This window comes from Aotus nancymaae, unplaced genomic scaffold (genome assembly GCF_030222135.1).
Source record: "Aotus nancymaae isolate 86718 unplaced genomic scaffold, 86718_ANA_hifiasm-v0.15.2.pri h1tg000076l, whole genome shotgun sequence".
In the NCBI taxonomy this organism is placed as follows: domain Eukaryota; kingdom Metazoa; phylum Chordata; class Mammalia; order Primates; family Aotidae; genus Aotus; species Aotus nancymaae.
Genome location: NW_026988491.1, coordinates 12,769,869 through 12,797,833, shown reverse-complemented (window position 1 = coordinate 12,797,833; position 27,965 = coordinate 12,769,869). Strand labels below are relative to the sequence as shown.

Genomic DNA, 27,965 nt, shown 5'->3' with positions numbered 1-27,965 from the left:
CTTTTGCTGTTTTAGGAAACCCAACCTCAGAGCTGGGAGGTGACTTGGCCAACCATGCACCACTCGGAACCTTGACTCAAGTGCCGGTGCTGTGGTAGTGTGGCACCCCTCCTTCAAGGGGAGAATGAGGTTAGGGTCTGAGGGTTCCCTCTGTGCCAATCCCAGTTTGGGCTGCAGGGAGGAGGAGGAGGAGAAAAGGTCTTTGCCCTTGATGTTTTCCATGGGAGAATGCCTGGCCTTGTGTGGACCTCCCTAGCTGCTCCTCAGATCTCTCGCCTTGAATCAACCTGGCCTGTGTTCTCTGCGGCACTCGGAACCTGGAGGCGGACTGAGCCCCCAGCTGTCTAACAACTTGTGCAGTGTCGTGAATATCCGCCTGTCTGCCCACTGCTCTGCCCGGAGAGGAGAGAGAACCTGGAAGGCTTTGGGTCTAGACCCTCCCGCTCCCCTCCCCTCACCCCCGCTTTTTGTGCACCCTCCTCTTCCTCTCTGTCCCCCCACGCAGTCTTTTCCACCTGTGCCCTGGACTGCATCAGGGTGTCAGTGCCCGTGCGCGCCCCCACTCCCACGCGAAAGCCCGCGCGCCTGCACAGGGGCTGGGGGACTGAGTTTCGCGGCTGCGACCCCCAGCAACCCCCAGCGCGCTGAGCGCGGGCCCTTTAAATCCTCCGGGGCGGCGGCGGCGGGCCGGGGATGACATCAGCGGGCGGGCCCGGGGCTCAATGGGAGCCTGCGGGCGCGCGCGGGGCGAGAGCGCGCAAGCCGGCGGCGGGGGCGGGCGGACGGCAGCGGGCCGGGAGGAGGGAGGCGGCGGCGGCGGTGAGAACCCAGAGCCAGAGCCCGGCTGGGGCCGAGCGGAGCGCGGCGGCAGCGGCGGCGGCGGCTTGGCCGGGAGAGGCTGGCGCGCCGGGCGGCTCCGCGAATCCTCCGGCATCCGCCCCGGCGGGCCGCCCCCGCCCGCGGCAGCCCCCCGAGCAGCGGCCCGGCACCGGCGCCTTCCCGGCGGGGTAAATATTGGGGGGCCGCGGGCACGCGGAGGGGCGCAAACCCGGGGGGAATCGGGGCTCCCTCAGCCTCTTTGTTTTTGCTGGAGAGGGGAGGGAGGGGACACGCGCGATCGCGCTGGGGCGGTGGGGGGGCAGCCCGGGCGCCGCCCGCTCGCTCGGCCTGGCGAGGACAAAGGCGCGGCTGGGGACGGGGAGGAGGGGGCCTGTTATCTTGCAGGCTCGCGGGGGAGCCCCCCCCGGCCGGCCCGCCTCCGCCTCCCTCACGCTGAACCCTCCGAGGCCCCGGCCGGCCAGGCGGCCACCCCGGCTGTGATTTGGGGACGCGGAAGGAGGGGGCCGGGGGTGCTGGGCGCCAGATACTGTTGATTCGGGCTCGCGTAGGCTTCCTCGGACAATCAGCGGCGCCCCCTGCTCGCCCGGACCTGGGGGTCAGCAAGGCTTCAGCCGCACGTTGGGTGGCGGGCTTTTTGGGGTCCTAAGGTGAAGAGATGTGTGGTCATCCGGACACTGATTTTGTTTTCCTTTGTGGAGAGAAAGAAAGGGGTGGGGGTTATGTATCGGATCGGATTCTCTCGTTTTTGTGTGTGAGAGATTCATGTTTTGCAAGTCTCTAAGGAACATAAAACTGGCTGGGGATCGTTAAGAGAGAAGATTCCCAAGCTCTCCTTCATACCCAAACTCGAAGTGGGGTAAGCCCCCTCCCCAGCTTTACCCTTAGTTTTCTTACATATTTTCTTGTTGGCATCGCCTCCTTCCTAGAAGGATTTGGGGAGAGGCGAAGGGGACACAGTGTCTCAAGTTGCTTCACGCAATGCCTGTGTCTGGGTCTCCTTTGCCTTCGTTTCTCCGGTGTCCCTTCAGTTTTTATTTTAATCGCCCAGGGACAAGGGCCCCTGCTCAGGGGTAGGCGGCGGTGGTTGGGGAGTAGGAAGCACTGCCCGTGTGCCTTGCTGGCTGGTAGTTTGTCTAATTTTTTTAACCCACTGAAACTCCTGAACCTTCATATCCACTTTTTCCCCCACTTTGTTTATCTCTCCCCTCCCCCATGGGAGAAACAGCAAGGGAACTGGAAAGCCGCTCCCATTCCTGAATGAAGCCTTTCTGCTCTCCTCTGGGAGGCTTTTTGGGGGTTGGTGCTGGGACAGTGGAGGCTCCCCCAGGGACCTTGGGCCCCTGGGGTGTTGGGAGGGACTGGGGGTTTGGGTGGCTGGCGCAGAGCAGTCAGAGGGTCCTGAAGGGCTTGCTCCCCTCACTTCTCTTCTCTGCAGACAGCCGGTGAGTGGGGAGAGACTGGGGGGTCATGTGCAGTATATTTATGTAAGACACCCAGACAGAGGGCACGGGTATTTATATAACCCGGCGTGGGTATTTATGTAATATAGGATGCGGGTATATTTATGTTCCTTTCCTAACCTGCGGCTTTCCTGGCTGCCATGTGTGGTCTCTGCATTGGTGTTGACGGAAAATGGACTGGGGGGAGGTGTTTGTGTGCGCACCTCTCCCCCACCAGCGGGGCTCACTCTGTGTGTCTGCTTTTCTTCTTCCCTTGGATTGTACACACTCGGGAAGCTGGACGTGTGTGTACGTGGGGTATGTGGCGTGTGGGTTTCCTGCAAATGTGGACTGCGTTCTCCTGGCAGCATGGCACCTCAGCTGAGACAGGCCAAGCATGTGGGCAGCGGCCCTTGATTGAGAGCCCAGAGTTTGGCCAGCTCGGGTGGAGGCCCCCGCCTCATGGTTATTGGTGGAGGGCTGGTGAGCTCCCTGGGCGCCAGATGCTGGGGTTGGCCTGTCTCTCCTGGGCTCTGCCCGCTGTCCAGGGAATCCATCTCCCTCTCAGGCTGGCCTGGTTGTTGGGGGCAGCACTTGGCACAGGGAAGGGACTGATCCTCTGTGCCAGCACAGCTGCTCTGCTGTCTTCCTGTTTTGCCCCCGTTTGTGAGTGTGGGAGACCGCCAGGTGGGACAGCCGGAGCCCTATCCTAGGCGAGACCGCCATCGTCTGCGGGGTGGTGTGGGGCACGTGGTGTGGCCTCTGTAGGCCTGAGTTCCCTGTCTGTGAAAGGAGTTCCCTCTTGCTAGTCCTTGATGCTGGTCCTCTTGTAAACACCGCTCCTCTGCTTCTTGCAGAGCGCCTGGTTCCCGTCCCATGCCAGCACTGCCTCCAGGACTTCGATTTTCCTCCTCTGCTGACCAGGAACAGGGTGTCCAGACTTTTGGTCCAGGCCAGAGCAGAGGGGTCCCTCCTGGGGTGGCCCTGAGGAAGGAGACAAGCTACTCACGTCAGATCCCCTCCTACCCCTTGGGGGCTGGGGGCTAAAATCCTGGCTCAGTCTCCTCCGTTGTTCTATAGGGCCCTCTTAGGAGACCCTCCTCCTAGTGTTGAAGGATGCCAGCTCCAAACAGTTTATCCCAGAAGCTACGGGTCTCCGTGTGAGGTTCTCGGTGTCATGATGTGGAGATGGGGAGGTAGCTGGAAGGTGGATGGTCTAGGGCGTTTGTTTTCTGCCTTCCCTTCAGTAGCATGCTGGGCGTTAGCAAGGTCTGGCCTCTGGGCAGGGGCAGTACTTGGGAATACCAGGCCAGGCTGTGGGAGTTTGGGGTTAGGAGTGGAGGGGCCCTGTTGTTTCAGAGGTATAAAAGAATCACAGTGCCCATTGTGATTCTTTGAGAAGCTTCTGTTGCAGGACCCCTGAATGAGCATCCCTCGAAGACACACCTGCTTGTCTCTGGCTACCCCGAAACCTGTTCTCAGTCTGCCTTGGCTGTTCCCTGGGTGTGGGGGGTACGGGCTGTGGCCCACCTGACACCTGGGTGTCCTCAGGCAAAGCGAAGCCAAATCTCTCCCTGGACAATAGGGAGAATGGGGGTCTTCCGAGTTCCTGGTGGCTCTGCTTGGCTGTGGTGGGCTGGACCCCTTGCCTGGCTCCCCACGTCTCTGACCCTCATGTTCCTGCTTCCTCCGCAGCAAGAGTAAGCCATGGAGCTACGCGTAGGGAACAAGTACCGCCTGGGACGGAAGATCGGCAGCGGGTCCTTTGGAGATATCTACCTGGGTAAGTGTTCCTTGTGCCAGCTGGAGCCCCTGGGGCCAGCCCAGGGGACCAAGAGGAGGAAAGACCCTAGGATTTGGGGATCTGAAGTCAATGTGGCTCCAGTGGCATGATTCGCACAGGGCCATCCCAGGTGGGGAAGGAAGCAGCAGGTTGCTGAGAGGCAGGCCAGGGAGCTCCTCCTCTCACAGGCCAGGCCGGGCACAGGAGGGTATTTTTAGCTCTAATTTCTGCAGGAGCCATGCAGTTCCTCTGTGTCTCAGTGTCCCCAGTCAGCTGGGTCCCCAGCCAGGTGTGGGGAAACGCAGGCGGGGTTGGCATCCTCTCCCTTGCCTCCGAGGAGAAGGATATTGGTAGATGAAAGAGGCCTGGGTTGCTGCTGGACCCCCAGCCAGGCCCCCCTCCCTGTGGCCGGGCCTCCTGGAACCCAGCCCAGGCAGGCTTTGGGATGACGCAGGCTCCCCTGTAACCTCGGGGGCAGGGTAGCGGGGGGGTCTCCTCATTAGAGAGCTCGCTCTCTCTCTTTCCCTCCGGATGTGCTTCCTGTTGAAAGTATGAGTTTGCTGTAATGTTGCATTTTAAACAAATCACTGAAATCTCAGTCCTCTCCTTGGCCTGGGAGAAATGAGGCTTGTGCCTTTCAGTGCCACTTTGGAGGGGCACGGTCGTGAGTCCTGGCCCTTCTTTTGTGATTGTTGGTCCGAGGAAGGTATTTTGTGTTGGTGATTGTGGATTAGGGAGTGGAGGCTTGGAGTTGCTGAAGTGAGGTGGCCAGCCCCTCTCAGATCTGTCCTCATACCTGTCCCTGCACCCTCAGAAGCAGGCTAGACGCACCTCTGTGCCTTAGTTACCTTCCTTGGAAAATGAAAATCAGCTCTGTCCAGTACAGAGGACACCAAGTCTGTATGTTGTGTCCATTAGTTCTGAACTTTGGGGTTTCTGTTAGCCCATGGTTAGGGGCCCTTGGAGTGTGAGATCTGCTGCTAAGGAACCCTCAATGGGGACAGGGAAGGAGACAGGGAGTTCTCTGGGCACTTCCTTGCAGGTACTTTCTGCAGCCCCTAGAGATAGTTCCAGATTATTTGTTTCACACATCAGGAAACTGAGGCACAGATGGTCAAGTTGGCCTCCCAAGACCGCTCTAGAAAACTAGCAGAAGCAGCCTATGTGCTTCTCTACATGAGTGAGAGCGTCTGAGGGTGATGTGTTACATGTCTAGCTCTGCATTCTAGACCTGGCTTTGTGTGGCTGTGGGAAGGTCATGCGACTCCTCTGTGCCTCAGTGTCCCCATCTGTAAAGTCTGTGATAATGCTGCCTGGCTCAGATGAAATGACAGATGAGAACGTGTTTTGTAAACGCTAAGGTGCCAGCCAGATGTGCGGTTCATTGCTGAGTGTTTAGTAGATGACCCTTCCCTGTGGACACCCTGGAGCTCGGAGAGAGGGAGAGTGTGCAGTGCCGCTGGTTTAAAGGTTTTCTCTGCAACCCCAAGCTACTCCCGGGATGCAGGCACTAAGTGGTATCTGCCAGTGCCCAGCACATGTGGCTTGCCCACAGTGGATGTTCACTGAAGGCTAGTCAAGTAAACCAGTGAGAAAACAGGGACTGTGACATGCACAGACATGTGCAGCAGCCTCACAGCAGGATTGAAAAAGGCTGGGGTGACTGGGCATGGTGGCCCACTCCTGTAATACCAGGACTGTGGGAAGCCAAGGCAGGTGGATTGCTTGAGTCTGGGAGCTCAAGACCAACCTGGGCAACATGGTGAGACCCCATCTCTATAAGAAAAATACAAAGAAGTAGCTGGGCATGGTGGCATACGCCTGGAATCCCAGCTACTCAGGAGGCTGAGATTGGAGAATCACCTGAGCCATGGAGGTTGAGGCTACAGTGAGCCAAGATTGCATGACTGCACTCCACTGTGGGTGTCAGAGTGAGACCATGTCTCAAACAAAAAGGAGGCCTGGGAGGTGGCTCACACCTGTAATCCCATCACTTTGGGAGGCCAAGGCAGGCAGATCACTTGAGGTTAGGAGTTCGAGACCAGCCTAGCCAACATGGTGAAACCCCATCTCTACTAAAAATACAAATATTAGCTGGACGAAGTGGTACATGCTGTAATCCCAGTTACTCAGGAGGCTGAGGCAGGAGAATGTCTTGAACCTGGGAGGCTGAGGCTGCAGTGAGCTGAGATCGTGCCATTGCACTCCAGTCTGGGTGACAAAGCAAGACTCTGTCTTTTCTTTTTTTTTTTTTAATAGAGACGGGGTTTCTCCATGTTAGTCAGGCTGGTCTCGAACTCCCAACCTCAGGTGATCCACCCGCCTCGGCCTCCCAAAGTGCTGGGATTACAGGCGTGAGCCACCTCGCTCGGCTGAGACTCTGTCTCAAAAAAAAAAAAAAAAGGCAAGAAAAAGATTCAGGGGACCCCTGCGTCTATGCTCGACCGGCTCCCAGACACAGCCTCTGCCAGGAAGCCCCACCTGGAGTTGGAGTGGAGAAAAGAAAAAGAAAAAGAAAATCACAAAAAAAAAGATTTGGGGTCCAGTCCATGTTCAGATCCCCAGTCTGTTCCTCATTTGCTGTGTGACCTGGAATAAGTCACCATATCTCTCTGAGCCTCAGTCTTCTTATCTGAAATGAGTGTATCCAGCTCCTTACTGTTTGTGAAATTGGGGTGGGTGTAAAGACCCTCATATCACTGAAGCCCAGAGCCACTGGCTGGAGGTGAAAGGGCATGGAGACAGCTCTTGACACAGACTTGTGCCTACATGGCACCCATTCCAGGTCCCACCACTCTTTTTGCAGACAGGAGACTGAGGCTCATGGCTGGAGGAGGGGACAGTCCAAGATGAGAAGCCAGAATCTCATGTGGTGGGACCTCCCTAGGGACAGGACTTCCTGTTTATCTGCATAGTCATCTCATTCATTTTAAAAACTAAGTCCAGATTTACTCCTCTTTGTACTGGCTCTAGAGTAAATTCAGCCAAAGTTTGGGCGCTGGTGCTTCCTTTTACGAGCTGTATGTGCTTGAGCAAGTGATGACTTTTCCATCCTTGGCTTCCCTATCTGCAAAATGGGGGTGCAAGAAGTAATGAGGTCATGGCATGTAAAATACCTGCATGTGCTGGGCCCAGCAGTAGTGCTGTACGCCGTGACCCCACCATTGGTCGCAGTTTCTAGTTGGGAGTTGCTTTAGAAGGATCTGGGTCCTCTGGGTGTGAGTCTGGGGAGGCGAGTCAGACTCCTGACTCTCCTGTCTTCACTGGTGCAAGGCCCTTGGGGGACCCTGCCCTGACTCACCATCCTGCCAGCACCCTCCTGGGCTCCTGTCTTGTGGGTTTGGGGACAGTGATGATTGTAGGGCCTCCCTGACCAGCCTCGCTGGCTGCATTTATTCAAAGCTCTGGCCATGTTCTCATCCCCAGTGCCGTGCCAGGGCCTGACTCCAGATGGCCTCTGCAGGTGGGACTGGATGCGTCTTCCAAGCCTTGCTTTCCAGGATCACCTGAGGGCCGGCACACTATGGATGTGGCTTCTGCCCCTCCTCCCTCTGCATCATACAGGGTCAGCCAAGAGAGTGGGGCCTGCTGTTGCCCGTCCAGGGTCTAGAGGTGGCTGAGTCTGGGCCCATTCACTAGACTTGCATCCTGGGAACTTTCTGGACCTCTTAAGAGTCTCTGGTTCTCAGCTCTGAAAAGGGTGGTGAACAGTGTTCCCTGCTGACAGGTGGTTCCAGGGATGAGAGTTAGTGCGGGGAACATTCCAGGCCTCTGATGGGTGGGAACTGAGGTTGCCTCCACTGCTGCTGCTGGAACGGGTGGGCTTCATCCCCTGTCCTCAGTCCACCCAGGTCCCTGACTGTGTCCATGTGTCTGGAGTAGGCCCCCATGTGAGGCTGGCCACTACTGTGGCCACCTGGAACTTGCCAAGTTCCCAGCCCCTCTGGGGCCAACCAGGTTCAAGCCCTTTTCTGTGTCCAAGTTTGTTTTGGGAACTGGCAGTGCCCCCACTGTCTCTAACTCATGGGCTGTCTTCTGTTCCTGAAATCAGGCAGTTCTTCCAGCTTCTAGGCCTTCACATGCAGGGGACCCCTGTGTCTATGCTCGGCCGGCTCTCAGACACAGCCTCTGCCAGGAAGCCTCACCTGAAGTTGGAGTGGAGAAAAAACACAGGGGCTTTGGGGACTAACTCTTTTTTTTCTTTTTGAAGTGGAGTTTCGTTCTTGTCACCTAGGCTGGAGTGCGATGGCACGGTCTCCGCTCACTGCAACCTCCGCCTCCTGAGTTAAAGTGTTTCTCCCGCTTCAGCCTCCTGAGTAACTGAGATTACAGGCGCCTGCCACCATGCCTGGCTAATGTTTGTATTTTTAGTAGAGATGGGGTTTCACCATATTGGCCAGGCTGGTCTTGAACTCCTGACCTCAGGTGATTTGCCTGCCCCAGCCGCCCAAAGTGCTGGGATTACAGGCATGAGCCACTGCGCTCGGCCTGGGTACTAAGTTTCAAATCCTGGCTGTGCCCCAACCAGTTCTATCAGCCCTCAGGCCAGTTCCCTAACCTCTCTGAACCTCAGCTCAGTGGCTGTAAGAATTAAGAGAGCTCAGAGAAAAGCCTGAGCTTCCTGATAGAATTTAGAGGCCACCAAGTAACTCATTGGTGGCAGGACCTGCTGCAGGGGGAGGCGGCTCTGGCAGGTTTCCAGCGCTAGAGGGGGTCAGAGGCTTTGTCTAGCACCTTGGGTCCCTGTCCCTGGGAAGTGTGTGGCATATGATCATTTGACCTGTGGTGTCTGTTTTCCACGTCAAACAGAAATGCAAACAGCAGACTGGGTGCAGTGGCTCATGCCTATAATCTCAGCACTTTGGGAGGCCGAGGCAGGCGGATCATTTGAGGTTAGGAGTTTGAGACCAGCCCGGCCAACATGGCGAAACCCGGTCTCTACGAATAATACAAAAATTAGCTGGGCGTGGTGGTGTCTGCCTGTAATCTCAGCTACTCGGGAGGCTGAGGCAGGAGAATCGCTTGAACCCAGGAGGCAGAAATTGCAGTGAGCCAAGATCATGCCACTGCACTCCAGTCTAGGTGACAAAGTGAAACTGAGTCTCAAAAAGAAGAAAAAAGAAATGCAGACAGTAATACTCGAAGGGTAGTGGAAGGGCTTGAGGGGAGGAGGGCCTGGTCTACCACTACCTCCCCAGCACCTCTCCCCACAAACACGTCTGCTGAATCACCAAGTGCTGCAGGCCCTGCCTCCAAAGTGTCACTCAGTCTCTGCACCCTGCCTGGGCAGGGCCACTATCAGCTCTTGCCTGGATTCTGTAGTAGCACTCCCAGACCTTCCTCTACCCTTCTAGCCTCCTCCAGCCCTTTCTCATACACTAGGTAGTCTCAGCAAGGTGATATTTGCCCCCCAGGAGACGTATGTCAAGATCTGGAGACCTTTTGCTTGTTACAATTTAGGGCAAAGGGGGTGCCCTGGCATCTAGTGGGTAGAAGTCAGGGGTGCTTTTAGACACCCTGCAGTGCCCAGGGCAACCCCATAACCAGGAATTCTCTGGCTCCAGGGTCAGTAGTGCCAAGGTTGAGAGATCCTGGATCACACACCTGAACGTGGCCTTTGGTGCCTCGGGCTGAAGGCCAGGATCTTAGCTGGCTATTCAGGACTCTTCGGATCTCTCCCCTGCCCACCTCTCCCATTGTCTTTTTCTGCTACCTCAGGGGTCCCGCTGCACCCGCTTCTGTTGTGCCTTTGCCTGTGCCATGCCCTCTCTTGTCTATCCAGTACAGTCCTGTTTGGGAGTCAGGAACCCTTGTAGTCTGCCCTCCGAGGAGGCTCTCCTTTCCTCCGTAGCATGGCTTACTCCCTCTTCCTCGCCTCCCACTGGCTGGACACCAGCTCATCTCTAGCCTAGGGGCTGCACTTGCCATCAAGCTGAGCATCGTGGGCATTGACTGTGTGCCAGGCACTCTCTAAGCATGTTTTCTCTTCAGCATCCTCATGGGCTGGGCGCAGCGGCTCACGCCTATAATCCCAGCACTTTGGGATGCCAAAGTGGGTGGATCACGAGGTCAGAAGTCAAGACCAGCCTGACCAACATGGTGAAACCCCGTCTCTGCTAAAAATACAAAAATTAGCCAGTGTGGGTGGTACGTGCCTGTAGTCCCAGCTACCTGGAAGGCTGAGGCAGGAGAATTGCTTGAACCCAGGAGGCAGAGGTTGCAGTGAGCCGAGATTGCGCCATTGCCCTCCAGCCTGGGAGACAGAGCAAGGCTCTGTCTCAAAAAGAGAAAAAAAATGCCTAATGAGCTAGCTAGTGTCATCAGTTTATAGATGAGGTGCCTGGGGCTCAGAGAGGTGAAGTGCCTTGTCTGAGGACCCCTGGCCATGCGTCCAAGTCAGGATTTGGGCTCTAGCAGCTTGGCTCTGAAACTCACACTTTAACTGCTGCACTCTCCTGCCTCTCTGCTCCTGGGGAAATGGAGCATGGCCAGGGGACTCTAAGGACCCCAGCCCCCCTCCTGTGCCACATCCTTGCTCCCAGATGGAAACCTGTGTGGCTTGTCCCAGTGACAAGCATTGATATGTCAAAAGCTTTTTGCAGTTTGCAAAGTACTTTCTTTCCTGTTGCTGGCTAGATTGAGTTATTCATTCTGTTTTTCTTTTCCTTTTATTAAAAATCCAAATAACACAAAACTAGAAATCAAAACACAAAAAATGTGTTAAGTGAAAGAAGCCAGTTACAAAAATCACTTGTCATAGGATTCTGTTTCTGTGAAATATCCAGAAAAGACAAATCCATAGAGACAGAAAGTAGATTAGTCGAGGGGCAGGAGATGGAGTTAAGAGATCCTCCCCCGTCTCAGGCCTTACCCCACTAAAGGCTACAGGTGTTTTCAGGGTGATGAAAATACAGCCTTCCTGGGCCAGGCATGGTGGCTCATGCCTGTAATCCCTGCACATTGGGAGGCTGAGGCAGGTGAATCACTTGAGCCCAGGAGTTCAAGACCAGCCTAGGCAACATGGCAAACCCTGTCTCTACAAAAAATATAAAAATTATCCGGGTATGGTGGCTTGTGCCTGTAGTCCCAGCTACTTGGGAGGCTGAAGTGGGAGGTTCACTTGTGCCCCAGAGGTTGAGGCTGCAGTGAGCTGTGTTAGTGCCACTGCAATCCAGCCTGGGTGACAGATTGATGTCTCAAAAAGAAAAAGAAAATGCAGCACCCCCTACCCTCGGCACCTGCGGGGAATAGGTTCCACATACCCCTCAGATACCAAAATTCTCCAGTTCTCAAGTTCCTGATATCAAAAGGTGTGGGATTTGTGTATAACCTATGCACATCCTCCATATACTATAAATCAACTCTAGGTTGCCTATAATACCTGATACAATGTAAATGCTATATAAATAGTTACGCTGTATTTTTAATTTTTATATTATTTATTTACTTATTTACTTTTGAGACATGGTCTTGCTTTGTCACCTAGGCTGCAGTGTGGTGGCATGATCTTGGCTCACTGCAGCCTCGACCTCCTAGGCTCAAGCAGTCCTCCTGCCTCAGCTTCCCAGGTAGCTGGGAGCACAGGCAAGTACTACCACGCCCGGCTAATTTTGGTATTTTTTGTAGACAGAAGGTCTCACTATGTTGCTTAGGCAGGCCTCGAACCACTGGACTCAAGTGATCCCTCCTCCTCAGCCTACCAAAGTGCTAGGACTACAGATGTGTATCACTAAGCCCAACCTGTTTCTTATTGTTGTATTGTTATTTTTTATTGTTTTTTTTTCCCCTACACATTTTTGATCCATGGTTGAATCGGCAGATGCGGAACCCACAGCAGATGCTGATACAAAGGGCTGACTGTTCTAAAATTGATTGTGGTGATGACTGCACAACTTGGGAATATACTAAAAACAGTGAGTCGTACACTTTGAGTTAGTCAATTGGAGAGTTATGTGAATTACATCTCAATAAAGGTGTTGAAATAAATAACAACTTATAACACAGTATCCAGTGAAGCCTCCCCGTCTTCCTCCCTGACCCACTTAGTCCTGCACAGTTGTGTTTTGTTCGTTGTTTCTTTATGTAGCTAGAGCCAAACACAGATACTTAGTTCCCCACCTTTTTAAACAAAACTGAAATGAGAGAGTGAAATATACATTGTTCTGTACTTTGCTTTTTCACTTCCTGTATCTTGGAGATCTTGCCACTTCTGTGCAGGGAGAGCTTCCTCTTTCTTTTTCCATTGTATTCTGTTTTATGGATAGGCTATTCTTTATTTAATCAGCGTACCCCGCCCCCACCAAGAGGGACATATGCGTTGTTTCCAAGCTTCTGCTGTTGCAAACAGTCTGCAGCCAACAGCCTGGTCCCCGCCTTGTTTTGCACCATGCTAGGATGTCGGGTAAACTCCCAGAAGTGAGGTTGTTCAGGTCAGGGCTGAGTCATGTCAAATCACCCTCCAGTGGCCACTAAACAGTTCACACTTCGACCACCTGGGAGGAGCGCTCAGCCACCCCACAGTCTTGCCAGACAGACCAATGTTATCTTGTGAGACTTTTGACAATCCTAGGTGAAAAATGGTCTTTCAGGATCATATTAATTTGCATTTATCTTACAAGGAGGTTGGGCACCTTTTCCTGTGAGTAAGGCTTTTCTATTAATGAGTTCTTTCTCTGTGAAGTGTGTGTTCAAATCCTTTGCCCTGTTTTCTGTTGAGTCTTTTTCCGACTGATTTGTAGGTGCTCATTGCATATTAACTCTTTGCCTTTGGTAAGAATTGCAAGTGAGTATGTTTCTTATGACTTCGTTTCTGGTGTTTTTGCCATGCAGAAGGGATTCCTTTTTTTGGAGAGGAAGGAGTTGTGGTTTTTGTTTTGTTTTGTTTTGTTTTTAATTTAAATTTCAGGCTTCAGGATTTTAAATCAGGGATAAAAATAAAAGCCTTGCTTAACCCCAAGGCTATAAGGCAATTCTCCTTTCTAATATTAAATGTTGAGTGGATGCAAAGAATACATATAGAATACATATAGAATACCTGAGTGGCATAAGGCATCCCTCCCTAGCACCACCCACTGACATTTAATCTTTTTCCTTTCTTTTGTATTTAAATCTATGTTGTCCAGTCTTGTCGCCGGTTTTGATATGGAAACAAGTAGAGCTGTGCAAGCACGCTTCTTTTTTTTTGAGCCACAGTCTCTGCTACCCAGGCTGGAGTGCAGTGGTGCAATGTCAGCTCACCGCAACCTCCGCCTCCCAGGTTCAAGCAATTCTCCTGTCTCAGCCTCCCAAGTAGCTGGGATTACAGGTGCCCGCCACCATGCCCAGCTAATTTTTGTAATTTTAGTAGAAATAGGGTTTCTCCATGTTGGCCAGGCATCACCATGACAGAAATTCTCATGCCCATCAGCAGGCACTCCCCGCTGCCCGTGCCCCTGGCCCCCAGCCACCGCCATTCGACTTTATGTCTCTATGGATTGGCCAATTCTGGATATTTCGTGTGAATAGGATCATACAACGTGTGATCTGGTTTGAAAGGATACCCAGATCCTTTGTGTCTGTTTTTTTCAAGTAGAATGTTTTCAAGGTGCATTCCTGTTGTAGCATGTATCAGTACTTTATTCCTTTTTTTTTTTTTTTGGAGACAGAGTCTCCTCTGTCACTTAGTCTGGAGTGCAGTGGTGTGATCTTGGCTCACTGCAACCTCCACCTCCTAGGTTCAAGCACTTCTCTGCCTCAGCCTCCCGAGTAGCTGGGATTATAGGCGCACGCTGCCACACCCGGCTAATTTTTTTTGGATTTTTATTAAGAGATGGGGTTTCACCATCTTAGCCACGCTGGTCTTGAACTCCTGACCTCGTGAACAACCACTGTTGGCCTCCCATAGTGCTGAGATTACAGGCGTGAGACACCGCGCCCAGCCTTTTTTCCTCTTTATTCCTGAATAATATTCCGTCGCGTGGAGACACCACATTCTGTTCGTCCCTTCATCTGTGACAGAGTTGGTGGCTTCCGCCTCCGGCTGCTGTGAGGAGTACACTGTCTGGGATTCCTGGGTGACTGACTGCACCACTGTTCCTTTTATTTTGCTGCCGGGCACCTGGGCTGTTTGTGCCTGTGTACGTCCTTGTCCTGTCCCACTGGGGCATATGTGTTTCTGAAGGATGTACACTCAGGAGTGGGTCGTTTGGGCGAGCGTTTGTTTATGTTCGGCTTTACTCAGTAGGTGCATGGGCTGTACGCACTCATACCCCCACCTTTATTCTTCGATACCGACTTTTCCTCCACTTGAGATTTCTCCTGGTTGTGTGAGCCATGGTGTCTTTTCTCAGCTGGCCAGCCTGTTGTTCCAGGGACGTTATTACTGAAGAGTCTCATCTTTTCTTTGGATTTGAGGTCCTGCCTTTCTCCTGTCGTGGACTCCTCCTGGGGCTCTGTCCCTGGGGGATGTGCTGGCCTGTTTCTGTGCTGATGCAGCACTGTCCTACTCCTGGTGGGCTGGCCGCTGGCCCCAAGGAGACACCTCGTCTCCTAGCCTCGCCCCAGCCCTTCCTCTCTTCCACCCGTATAGCGAGGGAAGCTGAGGCAAGGTGCGCTTTGGTTTTGGTCTTTCTGGTGACTTCTTGATTCCGGAGACTGGGCCCAGGCAGAGAGCAGGGCTTTGGTGTGTGTGAGGGTAGTTTCTTTTCTTTTTTTTTGAGACGGAGTCTCACTCTGTCGCCGGGCTGAAATGCAATGGTGGGATCTCAGCTCACTGCAACCTTCACCTTCTGGGTTTAAGCAATTCTCCTGCCTCAGTCTCCTGAATAGCTAGGATTACAGGTGCTTGCCACTATGCCTGGCTAATTTTTTGTATTTTTAGTAAAGATGGGGTTTCACCATGTTGGCCAGGCTGGTCTTGAACTCTTGACCTCATGATCTGCCCGCCTCGGCCTCCCAAAGTGCTGAGATCATAGACATGAGTCACCTCGCCCGGCCGAGGGTATTTGAGAAGCCAGGAGTGGATTGGGGGAGAGGCGTAGATGCAGGCAGGACCTCTGACCTAGGCTGGAGGCCAGCAGAGCCGGGTCGACGTTCGAGGCCACCATTTACTGGTCATGTAACCTTGAGCTGGGTCGCAGTTTTCTTATCTCTAGAACAGAGGTGAGAATCAAATGAGACGCTGGAATAGAATGTTCGGGGCTCCCTCTGAAGGCACCGGCATTGACTGAGGGGTTGCGTGGCCGTCCTGTCCTCATCCTGCAGGCTGGGGTGGTCCTGGGTTGTTTGGTGTATTTGGCAGCCCAGCCCCATTGGGCCCCTTCTCTGCACGTGTCACCACCTCAACCAGACAGACCCCGCTGCCCAGCCTTTCGCCAGGCCTCGGCCCCCTCCCTTAGATGGTCTGTGAGCCTTTTGTATCCCTGCCCCTTGCCCCATTCACCTTGGGCCTCCTTGTTGCCCCAGCCTGTGGCTCCGGGTAGCCCTTGTGTATCACCTCTGTCCCTTGCAGCACTGCTGTTCTTTCCCTGAAGCCTTTGCTGAGCCTCCTTTGCCCCCTTCCCGGCCTCCACTAAGAGCTTCTCAAGGGCAGATGGCCCAGGGCCCGGCACACACCAGATCTCAGAAATGCTTAGTGGGGCGCCTGGGACTGCCTGGCCTTTGAGGGTGACCCTGGTCCCTTGTTTCCCTGCCCTGGGCAGGTGCCAACATCGCCTCTGGTGAGGAAGTCGCCATCAAGCTGGAGTGTGTGAAGACAAAGCACCCCCAGCTGCACATTGAGAGCAAGTTCTACAAGATGATGCAGGGCGGCGGTGAGTGCGGGGTGGGAGGCGGCAGGTGCCAAATGGGCGGTGGCAGGCGTGGGGTGGGAGGTGGGTGGTGGGGCAGGTGTGGCTGGCTGCCTCTGACCCCTGACAGAACCTCTCCACTTGGCCCCCAGTGGGGATCCCGTCCATCAAGTGGTGCGGAGCTGAGGGTGACTACAACGTAATGGTCATGGAGCTGCTGGGGCCCAGCCTTGAGGACCTGTTCAATTTCTGTTCCCGCAAGTTCAGCCTCAAGACGGTGCTGCTTCTGGCCGACCAGATGGTGAGTCCCCGTCCCCTCCACCCCCAGCCAGGTACCTGTGGGCCCAAGATACCAGCCCGGCCTCCTGCCTCCAGAGGATGCCAGAGGACAGGCCTGGGCCAGGCAAGGTGGCTTACACCTGTAATCTCAGTACTTTGGGAGGCTGAGGCGGGAGGATCACAAGGTCAGTGTTCGAGACCAGCCTGGCCAAAATGGGGAAAACCTTGTCTTTACTAAAAATACAGAAATTAGTTGGGCATGGTGGCGGGCGCCTGTAGGTAGTCCTAGCTACTTGTGAGGCTCAGACAGGAGAATTGATTGAATCCAGGAGGCAGAGGTTGCAGTGGGCCAAGATCATGCCACTGCACTCCAGCCTGGGCAACAGAGAAAGACGCCATTTAAAAACAAAAAAAAAAATAGAGATGGGGTCTCACTGTGAGACCAGTCTGACCATCATGGTGAAACCCTCTGCTAAAAATACAAAAAACTGGTCAGGCGTGGTGGCATGCGCCTATAGTCCCAGCTACCTGGGAGGCTGAGGCAGAAGAATCACCAGAACCCAGGAGGTGGAGGTTGCAGTCAGCCAAGATTGTGCCACTGCACTCTAGCCCGGGCAACAGACTGAGACTTCATCTCAAAAAAAAAAAAAATCAAAGGCAACAGGGCCATGTGTATGCCTGAGTTTGGCAGCCTTCAGAAGCCCTGTCTTTGGTGCTCCATCTCTGTCTCCCGTGCCTGGCTTAGGCTTCCCTGGTGCTCCCTGCCTGCCCTTCCCCTGCATCTGTTGCCTCTGGTTCCCTAAGTCCTATGAGTGTGGAACGAGGCAGGCAAGCCTTCCATGGGGACCCAGCTGCCTTTCTAATGAACTCTTCATTTCTGGATCTTACCATTAGCTTCCCTGCATTGCTCTCTTTCTCTGTCTCACAACCAGTTTGGTGAACTCCTCCTTCAGAGTTCATCCTGATGTCACTTTTTCCAGGAGGCCTTCTCTGGCCTGCCCCTTGAAATCATCCTTCATAGTAGAAGGCAGACCTTTTTCCTCTCCAGGGTAGGGACCAGGTATATGTTTTCCATCTCTGTGGCCCCAGCCCCTGCCTGGCCCAGAGCGCTGGGTGAGGGACCCTCTGTCGAACACCTGCTGAATGGCCGCCTCCCCCCCAGATCAGCCGCATCGAGTACATTCACTCCAAGAACTTCATCCACCGGGACGTCAAGCCTGACAACTTCCTCATGGGGCTGGGGAAGAAGGGCAACCTGGTCTACATCATCGACTTCGGCCTGGCCAAGAAGTACCGGGACGCCCGCACGCACCAGCACATTCCCTACCGGGAAAACAAGAACCTGACTGGCACGGCCCGCTACGCCTCCATCAACACGCACCTGGGCATTGGTGAGGGAGCCAGCCCTGGAGCAGTGTGTACCTGGGGCCGCTGGCCAGGGCCCAGCTCTCTGGAGCCCTCTCACTCCCTACCTTAGTGGAGACCCCCGGGTTCTTTTCTAGTGAGAAAGTCCACACCCCATCTGCCCCCAGGCTTGGGCTTATTCCCTGTCCTTGCAGTCGGGCCTTCCCCTTTGTAAGCTAAGCCGTGTGTGACAGGCGCACACCTGGCCCTGCTTCCTTCTCTGCCCTGTTGAGTGGGTGAGGACACTTCCTGTTGGTGCAGGCTGGGAAACACAGGCTCAGAGGTTTAAACACAGGTTGCTTAAGGTCATGCAGCTTAGCGAATGCCAAAGCTGGATTTGACCCCAGCCCTGGCTGATGCTGAAGCTTGTGACCTCTCCACGGGGTGGAGCAGGCAAGGGGGCAGTAGGTGCCCACTCACAGGCATTGAATGATTAAGTTCCTGAGCTGGAAAAACTAGGGCCAAATTAAGCTGAGAAGGCCCTGCCTTGGGCTGCTTCTCTGTAGGAGGAGGATAATAGCAGTGCCTGTTTTAAATGAGTGCAGTGAGCAACGTGGGAGGGTGCTTGGTGCATGGTGAGGAGCACGACCCAGAGGTTGAGCTGGGGGCCTGAGTGGACCCCTGTCCCTCACCTGGTCTTTGATTCTCTGTACAGAGCAAAGCCGTCGAGATGATTTGGAGAGCCTGGGCTACGTGCTCATGTACTTCAACTTGGGCTCCCTGCCCTGGCAGGGACTCAAAGCAGCCACCAAGCGCCAGAAGTATGAGCGTATCAGCGAGAAGAAGATGTCGACACCCATTGAGGTCCTCTGCAAAGGCTATCCTTGTGAGTAGCCCAGTGGGAGGGGACATGCCTGGGGGCCCCTGGGGCACTGTCTAAGGGAAAGGTGAGGCCATAAAAGCTCACACTAGGGCCTGGCACCGTGGCTCAAGCCTGTAATCCCAGCACTTTGGGAGGCCGAGGCATACGGATCACCTGAGGTCAGAGTTTGAAACCAGCCTTACCAATATGATGAAGCCTCATTTCTACTAAAAATACAAAAATTAGCTGGGTGTGGTGGCAGGCACCCGTAGTCCCAGCCACTGGGGAGGCTGAGGCAGGAGAATCTCTTGAACCTGTAAGGCGGAGGTTGCAGTGAGCTGAGATTGAACCATTGCACTCCAGCCTGGGCAACAGAGCAAGACTCCATCTTAAAAAAAAAAAACAAAGCCAACACTAGGTTGCCCCAGCCCTTGGCACCCAAGCAGTAACCCCTGGCTCTTTGCCACTCCTTGGCACAGCCAGAAGGCCTGATTTCCTTGGCCTGGCTGTTACACCTGTTGCTCCCCAGCCCATGTTCCTGCCTCATCTCCCAGGGGCCCTCTCCCCAGTTTTTTTGAGAAGGAAATGGAAGTTTTCCTCCTCTTGTGGGAAGGTCCCATCGGGCTCTTGCAGTCCTTTCAGTTTATGGCAACGATTGATCTTTAGGCCCCAGGGTGCTTGGTGAGGGCAGCGGAAGAGCTGTGGGCATGGCTCCTGGAGCCAGCTGCCTGACAGAGGCTCCTGGCCGCCGTGGGCAGGTCTTCCTTTGCTCAGAAAGTGGCAGAGGCTCTGTCACAGGCAGGCCGGGCTTTCATCGTGGTAGGGAAGGCTGTGGTTCTTCCCCCTGTCAGATTGAAAGTGTCTGTAGGAACAGTGGGTGGCTAGGACAATGCTGGCTGCAGGGGCTCTGGGAGTGTGGCCCTCACGGTGGCCCTCTCTGTCCCCTGCAACCCCCACCAGCCGAATTTTCAACATACCTCAACTTCTGCCGCTCCCTGCGGTTTGACGACAAGCCCGACTACTCTTACCTACGTCAGCTCTTCCGCAACCTCTTCCACCGGCAGGGCTTCTCCTATGACTACGTCTTCGACTGGAACATGCTGAAATTCGTGAGTCACCTGGAGACCAAGGCGGGCTTGGGGGACTGGACGGGGAAAGCCCTGACTCATAGGGCCAGAGTGAGCTGGTGGCGGGCGGGGCTTCCGACAGATGGGAGGTATGAGCTGGATGGTGTGGTTGATGTCACTGGGGTCCCGGAGCCCTCCTGCCTCATCCGTGCTGACAGCTCGCGCCACCGTAGGCAGCAGGGCCCAGGCAGGGTGCTGCCTCCCGTCGGAACAAGGAGGACCTGGCATGGCCTGGGGTCCCTCCTGGGTGCCCGAGGTGAGACGTGGGTGGTACTGGCGGCGCCCCCTGCCACCCTGATCGCTGTGTACACTATCCTGCTGCTCCTGTTCTGCACGTCCCAGGCGGCTACCTGCACCACGGCCCCTCTGGCCAGCCTGGACCCAGTCATGCTGCTTTCTTTCTTCTTGGTCATGGGACCCTGGGTCTGGCTAGGCAGTCGTTCTGTTTCCCTCCTTTAAGAGTCCCGGGGTTGGGGTGGGGAGCAGCATTGGCTGGCTGTGCCCAGGGCTCTGGAATCTGTGAAATTGTATGTCTTGTTTCACATCTCTTCTGGAAAAGGGGTTTTCCTCGAGCCAGGCTCGGCCCTGTGACAGCCCCGTGACAGCGAAGGGACCATTCTGTCCCCGCCCCTGTCCCTGTGCCGGGCCCACATACCCACCCATGTACTGGTAAGGAACCTCTGAGGCCTGGCTTTTCCAAGATTTACCACTTGACTAGGGAGCACAAGAGGCTGAGCCTCAGCTGTGCTCTCTTTGTCCCTTCCAGGTGCCCGGCGCCCCTGGGCACCCAGAGCCCCCCAGATAGGCCCATGGAGGAGGTGGAGGAGCTGCCCCCCCAAAACTACTGGCCTGTGGTCTGGACTCCAGGGCCCCATTTCTGATGTCGCCAGGTGTGCCTGAGCCCATCGGGGCCAGGCCTGAGGAAGCGTTTCTTGGGTGGAGGGGATGGTGGAGAAGGCCCTCGGGAAGGAGCCGCCCGAGGGCCAGGACAGCCTGAAGGAAGGATGGCGGCCACTGCCCAAGAGGGGCATGGTGGGAATGGGTCCCAGGACAGATTCACAGCCAGACCCCGCCGGCAGCCTCTGTATTGAACCTGAACTCATTAAACACCACCTCTTGCTCCATCCTGGTGAGGCTATTTCATGGCAGGGCCCTCGGCCGCCTTGCCACATGGTTAGGACCAAGGCCTTGTTCTCCTGGAAGCCAAGGTCAGCACACTGGTCTTGGGCTTCTCTTCTCTCTGGTTTCAGACAGTGATGTGGTCTCATTTACTAGTGAGAGGTCTCATTCACTAGTGAGAGGTCAGACAGAGAATGGGGGTCTTGTAGGCCAGGGACCTCAGGGAGAGAGGCCTCTGTTACCTTTTTCAACAGGGGTGGGAATGGGCTATGGGCAGGTGGTGCCTTTTCTGATTTTACCCTAGACCTTCTGGCTCCAAATGAGGCTCAGGGCCCTGGGGCACCTGGGACCAGTGCTTTCCACCACAGGGCATTGGGCACTGGGTACTTTCTCATCGAGATAGTCACTCCCAAGTCTGGTTCTGCGATAGGCTTGGCCCTCCAGCTCAGCACAACTCCCAAGAATGGATTGTGTATTCTCTAGACTGACACTGTCCAATGTGGTAGCCACTGGCTACATGCGACACATTAAAATTAATCAAGACTGGAAATGTCGGCCAGGCATGGTGGCTCATGCTGTAATCCCAGCACTTTGGGAGGATAAGGAAGGTGGATCACTGGAGGTCAAGAGTTTAAGACCAGCCTGGCCAACATGGTGAAACCCATTTCTACTAAAAATACAAAAATCAGCCGTGTGTGGTGGTGTGCACCTGTAATCCCAGCTACACAGGAGGCTGAGGCAGGAGAATCATTTGAACCCAGGAGGCAGAGGTTGCAGTGAGCTGAGATTGTGCCACTGTACTCCAGCCTGGGCGACAGAGCAAGACTCTGTTACCAAAAAAAAAAAAAAAAAAAAAAAGGCGGACTGAAAATGTCGTTCCTCAATCACCTCCGACACATTTGAAGTTCTCAGGATCTGGATGTAGTGGTCACCACATCCAGCAAGGCAGACGGGACCATTTTCTTCATCCAGAACGTTCTGCTCCCATCACTGCTCTGGGTGCCTCCCTTATGGATTCTCACAAGACTGTCTAGCCAGCAAGATCTCTTCTCTAGCCAGGCCAGGAGCACCTCTCCACCCAGTGCTGCTGCTCTCACCGCCTTCCTGGAGTCCCTCTTGAGGCAGGCCCTGGAGTTAGAAGCTGGGCAGAGGTGCCCCCGGCCTTATCCTTTGCCTATCTGACTCATTGCCACGGCCACTGTGGTGAGCTGAACCACCTCCAGCAGCCCCCTGGCAGAAGCACCTGGAAAACATGCAGTGGGGACCTTCACCCTGAGGCCAGGCCCCTCCCATGCCCCCGACAGTAGACAGGACCCCTGTGTTCAGCATCAGGGTGCTGGGATCTTTGGGTCCCTGGAGCCTGGAAACCACTCTCAGCACATACAGCCACAGTGTTCCGAGGGCCAACCAGCCGTCCAGGAAGGAATTACAGCCAAAGGCAGAGGTCCATGTGATGACAGGTGGATTCTTGCTGACCTTTTCTGTTTTCTATGGGCAATAAAGGCCAAGAGAGCTCCCTGCTGTGTGTTTTTTGCATCCTGTGGGTTGGATGGGACCTTGGAGAGTCACCTGCTTCCTGCCTCTGGGCTGGCGATGGCCTGAGCCTGCTGGGCTCACGAAGGGCAGGGGCTGCAGCCCTCCGCTTGGCTGGTGGCTGTAGGACTGCACGCTTTGGAGCGAGTCACTCAGCCTCTGTGTCCCAAACTAGGGAATGAGATTGACCGGCCTCGCGGGGTTGGTGTGACCATGTCCACAGGAGGTTCACCACGGAGGTATCATGGCCCACGTCCTTCCGCAGGCTTTGCTATGGCTCTGACTGAGTCACTGTTGGCCAGCCTGCAACTGAGTGGGAGCCCGGGGTGAGGACCAGAGGTCAGGAGTTGGAGCCCCGGTGGTCCCAGGCCTGTCTGAGAGGCTTCTAGGTGGGAGGATGGGAAGATGTGTCTCTAGAGTGTTCTAAGGCAAGGCTCTGAACAGTGACCTCTTGGGGTGCTGAGAGCAGAGTGGGACTAGGTAGCAGAGGCCTGGGTTCAGATCCCAGCTCTTCCCTGAGCTGTGACTCCAGGCAGGTCACAAGGGGTTTCTGGGCTATGGTACCTCACTAAGGTTCAGGGATCATTCTAGTCCTAGCCACTACTTCCTGGAATTCCTTAAAGACAGGGCCCACCCCCGCCCCCACTTCTTGGCCAGTCTCCTGGGAGAGATGTGGGTGGCAGGAACCACACCCTGTGGCCCATGAGCAGGCCCCCAACTCAGCCCGCAGCTCTCTCCTCCACAGATGCGGCCCCCCTCCTGCCAGCCCCCTGCCCTTCCCTGCGGACGGCCCCGGGATGAACTAGGTAACGCAGCTGGGTGCTGCTCCCACACCTGCTCCTCTCTGGGCCTTTCTCACTTCCTCCTGCACAAGGGGCAGCAGTAGCTGGAGAGCAGGGCCCCTGGGGGCTTGGGGTACCCCTTCTGCGCCAGCCTTGCCTGCTGGGCCTCTTCTTCCACCATGGAGCACGTGACTCCATTTTCTTCTGCAGCTCCTCTTTAGCCCCTGTCCCAAGGCAGGCAGTGATTCTGTGGGTCCCCTGGGTCTTCTGGCTGTGGCCTCCACTGTACCTGCCAGAAGCCATTGCTAGGTCCTGGCAGCGGAGAGACAGCTCCCTGATGAAAAGAGCCCCTGACTGGGCACCGGGAGGGCTGGTTTGAGTCCTGGCCCAGCCTTCCACTAGTTCTGTGATTCTGAGCCTGTTCTTTTCCCCTCTGGACACCAGTGGCTAGCCAGTTTGCTAGAGGCCTCTCAACAGCTTCCCTGCTCGATTTGGCAACACTGAGTAGTTCAGATCTCTCGATACACAGAGGAGGCTAGGGCAGGCCCAGCCCCAGGCCGGGAGGGCCAAGGGGTGCTCTTGATCATCCTGGGGGCATTAGTTGTCCTGGCTCTGGCTCTGGCTCCATCCCAGGGGAGCAGGGCAGACCCGACCTCCCTCTACCCCCAGACTACTGCCTTCTCCTTCCTCCGGGCGGTTGTGTGGCTTCTTGTCTCTGCTATGTGATCGTGGGTCATGGCTTCCTGCGCTTGGGGGTGAGGCTGGAGCAGAGGGTTTCTGAGATGCCCACCTGGCCTCCCTCCCCTGCTGTGCCCTGCAGGGCTGCTGGGCCCAGAGCACCCTGGCCTCTGGGGCTAACTGGTGTCCATTTTTGCTTCCCTGCAGGGTGCAGCCCGGAACCCCGAGGACGTGGACCGGGAGCGGCGAGAACACGAGCGCGAGGAGAGGATGGGGCAGCTACGAGGGTCCGCGACTCGGGCCCTGCCCCCTGGCCCACCCACGGGGGCCACTGCCAACCGGCTCCGCAGTGCCGCCGAGCCTGTGGCTTCCACACCAGCCTCCCGAATCCAGCCAGCTGGTGAGCAGGGCCTCAGGCAATGGGCTGGGCTCAGGGTGGGCAGGGGGGCTCTGTGTGTGCCCACTCTGAGGGTGGCTTCCCACACCTCTCCCTGCAGGCAATACTTCTCCCAGAGCGATCTCGCGGGTGGACCGGGAGAGGAAGGTGAGTATGAGGCTGCACAGGGGCGCGCCCGCCAACGTCTCCTCCTCAGACCTCACTGGGCGGCAGGAGGTCTCCCGGATCCCAGCCTCACAGGTGAGCTGCCCCCTGCCAGTCCCTCTGGGCCTCACAGCTGAGCTGGAAACCCCTCCCCCAGGGTGAGGTCAGGCCTCGGCTCTGTTCTGCCCTCTCCACTGACACTGCTTGCCTTGGAGTGAACCCATCTGTTGAGCTGGGACTTGGCCTCATTTAATCCTCTGAGGTCTAATGAGCCATCTTGAGCACAGTCATTCAAGGCTCAGAACAGTAACATTCCCTGGCAATGGCACAGCTGGGCTCAGGCCCTCGCTGTCAGGGGCCCAGCCTGGGTGGGCAGCAGGGGCTCAGAGTACTACTGCTCCCTGGCATCAGGGACCCCCCCCAGGAGCCTCTGTGAGCACTGGCCAGAGCATGGGGTGTGAGAGCAGTGGGGTCCCATCCACTTTGTGGCTGTGTTTGGATGGGAACACTTGGGAAAGGGGGAATCTGGTTGCTGCCCAGGGAAGGTGACCTGGCAGGGGCAGGTGGGAGCCCTGCCCTTGTCCTGCCTGTGGAGGGGGTGCTCTGGGCCCAGCAGCCCTGCATGGCACAGCAGGGGAGGGAGGCCGGGTGGACATCTCAGAAACCTCTGCCTGTGAGCGAGGAGGGAGTTCTGCGAGAGAACCCTCCTTGGCCGTCTATTTAGGTGGCAGGCTTACCTCCCTGGACAATGTTCCTAGAGTCATTGGGGCATCTTAGAGTCATTGGAATCACACGTCACTTCCCTTGGCTTGAGGGGCTCTGTGGGGGTGCGGGTAGAGCTCCACATTGGGGAGAGACTTGCCAGGTCTCCGTCGTCAGCAGTGGAGGGACTTGACTTGAAAAGCTTGTTCTTCTCCCTTCCCTGCCCTCAAAAGACAAGTGTGCCATTTGACCATCTCGGGAAGTGAGGAGAGCCCCCAGCGGACCAGTGTTTGCTTAGGTGAGTCCTTGACGCTGTAGATGCAACCCACCCAGCCGGCCCTAGAAACTCTCAGGGCCCCAGAAAGAGACCAGTGTGTTGTGGAGGGGGTGGGTGGCAGTGGCAGGGGGTACCAGGTGCCCCAGAACTAAGGGGCCTCAAGAAGTTTAAAACCTCAGAGCCTGCCTGACTCGGGGCCAAGGGTTTCTCTGCTCAGGCCTGACCCCACATGGATTCATTTCTGCTGGAAAAACTCTTTTTTCTGCCCTCGGGCCAGCCCTCTGTCTCCTTTTGCCATAACATATTCTGGAAGGTTGGTTCCCAGCAGAGCGGAGGCCATGGGTACACACGCTGACCTCTCCCAGGGCTTTAGCCCTGTCTCAGCCTCTGGGCTGTTACGCAAGTTAATTCCTGCACAAGACTCAACAGGACTGTGGAGGAAGCGGAGGAGGCCTTTAGAGGCCCCTGCAGGACTGGGAGAGGCCCTCTGGCCAGTGCAGGCCTCCTGGTCCTTCCCTGACTGCACGAGGCCTTGAGGCAGGGTATGGAAACTCTCCACTCTGCTTGGGAAGGGGAGGTGGTAGGAGTTCTTTGGGCTTGTCAAGGGTATAATCTGAGCTCTCTGGGGAATGTGTTTAGGCAGTAGCCCGACTCATCAGGGCACTCAGCTTCCCACTGGGACCATCTGAGTGTGGTCTGTGTTGTAGAAATTCATCCACAGAGGGAGTGGAGGCATGAATAGGGCTGGCCTTCCTCAGATCTCAGGCCCAGGAACCAGGCCATCCATGGCGGGTTGGGCAGATATTTGGGGGTGGGGTGGGAGATGCTCACCAGGAGGGCAGAGGTGGGAGAGAATTCCTTTCTGTCACATAAAGATGGATCTCTTAGCATGCTGGGCCTTGAGCCAGGCTCTGGGGCCCAGAGGGAGATAGACCGAGGGACAAGAAAACAGGAGCCTTGGGGAGCCAGGTGCAGTGATCTGCGCCTGTAATCCCAGCACTTTGGGAGGCTGAGTTGGGCGGATCACGAGCCTGGCCAACATGGTGAAACCTTGTCTCTACTAAAAATACAAAAATTAGCCGGGCTCCATGGAAGCTCCATCTTCCATTCCTGGTTTTAGGGCAGAATCCATGGAGACTACTTCCAGAAGGCATCTGGCTCTGAGTTACAAATGACTTCCCTGGTCCTGACAGTCACCTGGGGTCCCCCGTCTCCCTGGGTTCCACCATTCTGAGCAGGAGCCTGGGATCAGGGCTGATGGTAAACACCTGTAATCCCAGCTACTTGGGAGTCTGAGCCAGGAGAATTGCTTGAACCTGGAGGCAGAGGTTGCAGTAAGCCGAGATTGTGCCACTGCACTCCAGCCTGGTGACAGAGAGACTCCGTCTCAAAAAAAAAAAAAAAAAAAAAGCCAGTGGCAGACGTGCACCTCACCTGTCTTCTCTCTTCCCCCTTCTAGTGTCTGCACTGTATTTTCTTTTAATAAACAAAAAAAGATGGAAAAAATAAACCACTCAAAAGAACAACAACAAAAAAACCCAGCACAAAACCGACAATGAATTTTGTTTCTTTGATTTCTTTGCCAATGGCAAGAAGATGGGATGCCCTCAGCACTGAGGATTCTTGCCCCCTTGTGGTGCCTGCTGCCCCCAATCTTCAGGCTGCCAGACGCTCCCCCGACAGCTCCAGGCTATAGGAGTCAGACGCCACGGGCCCAACCGGCCTGCCATTCCTGCCCCCACCCACCACCTGCTGGGAGAGGAACGGTCCATGTCCCGAAAGTGGCAGGTCCCAGAGCCACAGCTGGCCCTTGAGCATCATCGGAGTGATGTGGTCAGTCGAAACCCACCAAGTTTCCCTAGCCTCAGAATCCAGGAGATACGCACAGCGACACCCACTCTGAGATGACAGTGGCCAACTTCCCGTACTGAGCTTTTCCAGTGTCCCCCTGGCCTCCAGGCTCCTCCTCTGCCTCTCCTTGGAGTGAGTGCGGAGGTGGTGGGCGCCGGCGTCCCTTGTGCGCGTGTGTGGATGTATTGACCTGTGTTTCCCAGGACAGCAGGTGCCCCGGCCCTCCCCACCTGCCAGGCCGAATTCCTGTTCTCCTGTGTCTACTAACAAGGACGTGGGGGTGGGTGGTGACCTCCGCACCCCTCAGAGCCCAGAGGGTCCTTGCTGCTGCCGATCCCTGCCTCAGCGCATCATCAGCTGGTGGAAGCTCCATCTTCCATTCCTGGTTTTAGGGCAGAATCCATGGAGACTACTTCCAGAAGGCATCTGGCTCTGAGTTACAAATGACTTCCCTGGTCCTGACAGTCACCTGGGGTCCCCTGTCTCCCTGGGTTCCACCATTCTGAGCAGGAGCCTGGGATCAGGGCTGGATTTCGGATTAACCATCCTTCCTAGTTAACACCTCTTTTTGTTATTTTAGTTTTGTTTGTTTTCTCCGTGTGTTTTCCTAATTTATTTACCTCTGTTTCCCCTTTTTCCTTTTTTTTTTTTTTTTAATTAAAGAGCAAAGCTTTTTATTACTTTGTAATTTAAAAAACTGAAAAAAAAATACTGAAGAACTTTGGGGGGAATTTTGTACTTTTTTCCTGTGTAAATATTGGACTTTTTTGAGCTTTATTGTGGTTGTTAATTTGAAGTAATAAAGTAGAAAAGATAAAGTGATACAGGCAGCCCCTGGTCCACCTCTGTGCCCTTGGGGTTTCTCCCAGCAGACCTGGAAGTGGCCTTGCTGGGATCAGTGGGAGTCAATGAGGAAAAGCCCTTGCCCTGGAGGCAGCTGTGGCCGGGGCCGCTTGCATCTCACAACACTTGGGCAGTGGTGGGATGTCCAGGGGGCTTCAAAAACACGAGTGTGTACAGGAGCCATGTGGGGGTTTTATAAA

General features: G+C 55.2%; 1 protein-coding gene across 8 annotated transcripts; it reads left to right on the top strand.

Annotated features, from left to right (window-relative positions):
• Positions 1-749: 749 nt before the first annotated feature.
• CSNK1E (casein kinase 1 epsilon) lies at positions 750-27,744 on the top strand. Of its 8 annotated transcripts, none has more exons than XM_064368045.1 (12): positions 989-1,007; positions 3,975-4,062; positions 15,741-15,851; positions 15,980-16,128; positions 17,269-17,497; positions 18,166-18,336; positions 19,273-19,421; positions 22,837-22,897; positions 23,759-23,951; positions 24,049-24,188; positions 25,028-25,092; positions 26,531-27,744. In XM_064368045.1, the coding sequence occupies exons 2-11, from the start codon at positions 3,987-3,989 to the stop codon at positions 25,042-25,044; spliced, it is 1,296 nt and encodes a 431-aa protein (XP_064224115.1). In that variant the 5' UTR covers positions 989-1,007; positions 3,975-3,986; the 3' UTR covers positions 25,045-25,092; positions 26,531-27,744. The 8 variants fall into 8 exon arrangements, with proteins under 8 accessions (XP_064224117.1, XP_064224115.1, XP_064224114.1 ...); XM_064368044.1 differs by lacking the exon at positions 989-1,007 and adding an exon at positions 1,417-1,435; XM_064368046.1 differs by lacking the exon at positions 989-1,007 and adding an exon at positions 1,514-1,696 and having other exon boundaries at positions 26,665-27,744.
• The last annotated feature ends 221 nt before the right edge of the window (positions 27,745-27,965 follow it).

What these genes read in the sequence shown, in the direction of transcription:
- CSNK1E (XM_064368045.1), top strand. Translation starts at nt 3,987, where the DNA reads ATGGAGCTACGCGTAGGGAACAAGTACCGCCTGGGACGGAAGATCGGC. An exon ending in TGCTTCTGGCCGACCAGATG is followed by an intron (nt 16,129 to 17,268) that starts GTGAGTCCCCGT and finishes CCTCCCCCCCAG; the next exon opens with ATCAGCCGCATCGAGTACAT. An exon ending in CTCCCGAATCCAGCCAGCTG is followed by an intron (nt 23,952 to 24,048) that starts GTGAGCAGGGCC and finishes CTCTCCCTGCAG; the next exon opens with GCAATACTTCTCCCAGAGCG.